Source organism: Vanellus vanellus (genome assembly GCF_965231255.1).
Source record: "Vanellus vanellus genome assembly, chromosome: 23".
In the NCBI taxonomy this organism is placed as follows: domain Eukaryota; kingdom Metazoa; phylum Chordata; class Aves; order Charadriiformes; family Charadriidae; genus Vanellus; species Vanellus vanellus.
This window is the reverse complement of record NC_138928.1, coordinates 350,829-355,632: the sequence shown is the minus strand read 5'-3', so window position 1 is coordinate 355,632 and position 4,804 is coordinate 350,829. Positions and strand designations below refer to the sequence as shown.

General features: G+C 61.3%; 1 protein-coding gene across 1 annotated transcript; it reads right to left on the bottom strand.

Moving 5' to 3' along the window:
* Nucleotides 1–526: 526 nt before the first annotated feature.
* On the bottom strand, nt 527–3,434 carry ELF3 (E74 like ETS transcription factor 3; the record flags this gene model as incomplete). The annotated part of the gene is made up of 8 exons (XM_082494617.1): nt 527–647; nt 791–986; nt 1,168–1,284; nt 1,531–1,620; nt 1,816–1,935; nt 2,029–2,115; nt 2,376–2,597; nt 3,272–3,434. The coding sequence occupies 8 exons, from the start codon at nt 3,432–3,434 to the stop codon at nt 527–529; spliced, it is 1,116 nt and encodes a 371-aa protein (XP_082350743.1).
* Nucleotides 3,435–4,804: the final 1,370 nt, after the last annotated feature.

The window sequence follows — 4,804 nt, the reverse complement described above, 5'->3', positions numbered from 1 at the left end:
CTTCTGCACAGGGGGGGCTTCACCCATCCCACGTGGAGCAAACAGGATGGTGGGCACCTTCAGCATGGTGCGAGCAGTGATAAGGGAGGACCCCGTAGCTGGGACAAGGTCTGTTCGATCACAGGTGAGAATGTGGTGCTGCCCCTCTGCCCAGTCAGGAGGTGGGTGACAGCAGGAGACCTGTTGGGCTCCCACTGCAGTGTCAGCTGCCACTCGAACTTCTCTTCCCCATTGCGTTTGTCCAGGCTTTGAAATAACCAAAGTCACCGCAACTCCAGTTGGAGGTACAAATCCAGCGAGGGAAATAACGGTTTACAATAACCTACTGGAGCCAAAATATTAGCTTTAAACACCTCAGTGCCGGCAGTCACCAGCACGCACGAGCATGCCCATGCAAAGGTCGGAGTTTCACACGCTGCACAGGGCAGCAGCTTCCAGATACAGCTGCAGGCAAAGTTTCCTGCCATGGAGCTCAGCTCGGGGCTGGCCCCGAGGGGCTTGTCAGACCCCAGCTCATCCAGGACTCCTACAGCTCCTTGTTCCTGTTGAGCACCTCCTCCTCCTTCCAGCCGCTGGAGTTCTTCCCAAACTTGTACACTAGCCGTCGCCCATCAACTCTCTCCAGGATCTCTCGTTTGTAGTAATATCTGGAGGAGATGGAGGTGGAATCAGGGCTCTGGACGCGGCCCCACATGCTGAGGAGCTGCTGTGGGGGCTCAAGGCTGAGCCCTGGTGGGGATGACCCAGCCCTGTGGGGCAGGTCCCCCCTGGGACAAGGGAGGGCACTCACCGCATGGCTCGGCTCAGCTTCTCATAGGTCATGCTGCTGTTTTTCTTCTTCTGGCCCCAGAGTTGAGCCACTGCTTCTGAGCGCAGGAACTTGAAGACGCCTTCCCGCCGGTCCTCCCACTTCATCAGCCCCTCGTTCAGCTCAGGGTGGATCAGGATGTCCCGGATGAACTCCCACAGGTGGGTACCTCTTGGGGCTGGAAAAGGAGAGCAAGCTGTAGAGGAGGGAAGATACTGCACGTCTCTGCACTTTGGATCTCCCTAAACCCCGCCTGCCAAGAGGCACGGCCAGCAGACACGGGCCTTCCTCCCATCTCCCCGCCATGGAGCCAAGCTGGGGGAGGCAGGCCAAGCTCCTGGCCTGAAGGGTCCACGTACAGTGCTTGCTTTTCCGGCTCTCCAGGCAGTCTCTGCTCTCCTTGCTGAGTTTTCGGGGCCGTCCCCGTTTCCGCTTGCCGTGTTTGCTGTCCCCTTTCTTGCTCCCTGCAAAGCCAACTGTAGACACAGAGAAGGGGACACGTTACGCCGTGCAGAGCCTGCTGAGTTGCACGCTCTCTCAATGGAGAGAAACAGACCCAGGGCACACAGAAAACCAGCCCCCTCCCTCCTTCCCAGTGTCAGCGTGGATATTCAGGTGGTGGCCCTAAGTCATTGCCAGATGGGATGTGCTCTGCAGCTACTGGAAGTGCCCGGGAGCAAGCCCTCCTCTCCCAGCTCCCCAGGGGGAAGCAAACAACTCACCGTCAGGGAAGAGCTTTGCTTCTGCGGGGTCGAGGTCGAGGTCACTTCCACCGGAGTCCTGGGAGTTAGGACTGTGGGACATCACAGGTCCTGAGAGGCAAAGGGACAGGGCTCAGACCTCCAGCTGCTGGCATCTGGAGATGCTTCCCCCTGCCGCCCCGCACCAGGTCCCAGCAGGCAGCCTGGTGCAGAACCCCAACCCGCTCTTGGTGGTGGGGGCAGTTCCCCACTGATCTCCCACATCAGCGCAAGCGAAGGCGGCTTTTTGCTGGGCAAAACACTCACCTGAGATATCAGAGCTGCCTGGAGACATGGCACCAGGCAAGCAGGTGAAGTCTGTGGATAGGAAAGGGTTTGTGGGCTTCATGTCTTCCAGGGAGTCCTTGAGACAGGGATTTCCCAGCTCTGGAAGGGGCAGAGAAGGGAAGAAGGTGTCAGCCCTGCCCGCATCAGCACGCAGTCCCTGGGGAAAAGGCTTGGCCGGGGTCCCTCTCTTACCCAGGTGGCTGGAGTTCAGGAAGGTCTCCTGGGAAGTCGCATCCTCTTTTTCCAGCAAGTCAATGATCCAGTTCAGCTCATCAGAGGCTGCAGGGGTGGGGGAACTGGGATTAGCAATGCCTGTTTGGTATGGAGGGGAATGGTGCGTACTGGGAGCTGAGCCCAGCCCTGCCTGGACTCTGGTCTGTGCCCCCATTGTCCCTCTGTGCAGCCTCCCCAGTGAAACCTCCCCCAGACAGCCCTCCACAGTGCCCAGGAAGCAGAGGGTCCTGGGTTGGTGGTGGGGGTCTCAGCCTTATTCTTTGAGCTTCCAGGCTTGGGTACAAAGGGGACATTGGGACACTCACTGATCTCGTGCAGGCGGTCATAGAGCTCATCCCCCAGGGGCCCAAAGATGAGGCGCATCTGGTCCCTGGTGCAGTGGCAGAGCGCGTGCCCGTCCATGTTGCAGCAGGAGAAGTCGATGGAGCTGGCATCATACTTGTTCTTCTCTACATGGTAGCTGATCCACTCCAGCACCTGCACCTTCGTCCAGAAGTATGGGAGCTCACTGAACCACTCCGGCTTGTCTGCAAGGGACGGAGAGAGGGGCTCAGGGGCAGGGCAGCGGTGCCAGCACCGTGTGGCACGTGTGGGCTGCCAGCTGCAGTTGGGCACCGGGTCCAGTCCCATGGCGATCACGCGGGGCATAGCGGGGCCCTGCACTTGGAGGGTTATGGGACTGACAAGCACTTAGCATCTGCTCCCAGATCACCTCACTCGGCCCTGCTCCTGTCCTGGGGGACAGCAAGGACCTGATGCTCCCCCCACCATTGGTTTCAGTGCCATTTGTCCTCTCAATGCTGGGATCCGCCCTGCTCTGCTGGTGCGTTTCCTGTGCCTCCCCCAGGGCCATCCCATGACGGTCCCACTGGTGGAGTGGTGACCCCCACCACCGACCGTACTTCCAAACTGCTCTCCTGGTGAGCCCTGGCAGCCCGTCCCCTGGGACGCACTGATGGAGCGGGATAATGATTCCCTCATCCACCCCATGGGTCTGACATGCTCCAAGCAGCTGCACTTTGTGCCACCCAGGGTCTCCTACAGCAACCTTTTAGCCAACACATCCCTGGGGAAACTGAGGCATGGCGGAAGCTGCTGACTTGCCCCAGTGGGACAAGAACCTTTCAATGCTCTTCCAAGCCTCGCTGCTGCCTTTTATGCTGGCTCCCCTGGGCAGCCACCACCGCTCCCCTGGTCCTACCTGTGCTCTGTGCCGGGGGCTGGCTGGTGGGGAGGTTCAGCCCCAGTGTGCCGTCGTCCCCAGGGTGTCCCAGCATGTCCAAGGTTGGCTGCACCTCATCCGGCTGGTACATGGCGCTGATGTAGTTAGAGAAGATGTTGCTGATCTCGCAAGATCCTGCCATCAAGCTCTGTGCCGGGAGACGACAGTGAGCCCCGGCCCCATGGAGGTGGGGGGACCAGAGCCCGCAGCACCCCCAGGACTGGGCTGGGTGAGGCCGAGCTCTCCCTCCCTCCCTCCCTCTCTCCCTCCACCCATCGTCACCACTCAGGTCAATTCTGCAGAAACACCCGCCCAGCACCCGCCAGCTGGGGCTGGGGCCTGACTCACCACCGCCCCGGGGCCGGGAGCGAGGGAGGCTGAGCCGGAGCAAACCGGGGACACGGCGTCACTGTGCCTGCAGAAGAGCCCTGTCCCCGGCAGCCTGGCCTCACCAGCCCCACTGGCAGCCACAGCAAGCAGGTGGCTCGCAGAGAATGGCGTTGGCCAGCCCCTCTGTGGGGACGGGCATTGCAGGGCACTCAGCCATCCAGCGCTGCCCCACAGCACAGCAGTGCTTGGGCTGGCACAGCCTGCTGCCCCGCTGCCCACTGCAGGGACTCTGGTGCCGGCAGCTCCAGTCCTCTCAACCAGTTGCAAGAAGCACATCCCGGTAACTCTGCAGCCAGGAGGGGACCAAGCCCCTGCCCGACCCTTGTGGAAGAGCCAAATCTTCCTGTTCTCTTGACAAAACCTGGGGGCTGGAGGGGGGCCCCTCCAGAAAGCCATCTCGTCGGCCCCCAGAAAGGTCTGGGAGAATAGGCGTGCGGCGAGAAAAGACCAAGGGCATCCCCCGGCGAGAGCGAAGATGCACAGGGAGGGGAGCAAAACAGCCGTCTCAGGCTGGGGGACATCAACAGGCCCCAGACGAAAAAGCTTTGGTACCTTCTGCGATGGCAATCCCGGCAGCGGCAGCTAATCCAGAGAGCAGCGAGGGGAGACGGAGCGCGCCCTGCCCGGCCGCTAGCCACTGCTCATGGGCCTGGGGAGGCTGGTGCCGATGGGCAAGCCCTGCCCGCGTCTCCTCTTTTATAGCACGGGCGGCGTAACGCGATCTGGCGGCCCGAGGGGAATTCCAGCCCGAAACGTTCATGCTCCCAGATCCAGGTGATTTGCATAATATGAACCACCGGGTCCCAGCCCAGCGCTGCCTTGCCGGGAAATCTGGGTTGGCCAGTTTAATCATTGTCAGAGCCCTTGCCCTACTGGTGCCCAGAGTTTCACCCACACCAGCTTCGCGGGGTGTTTTCTTCGCTGCCGTTTGCCCGGTTCGTGTTTGTTTGCTCGCAGCAGCAGCAGGTTCACTCAGCTCCGGCTGCCAAGCAAACACACCCAGCAGCGCTGGAGCGGGCTGCGCATCCCTCCCTGGGGCTCTGCCGGCGGCAAACGGGCTGGGACCGCTGCCCGGGGTGCCCACCCAGCCGTGTGGCATCCCCCTGTCCTTGGGAGGGCTGC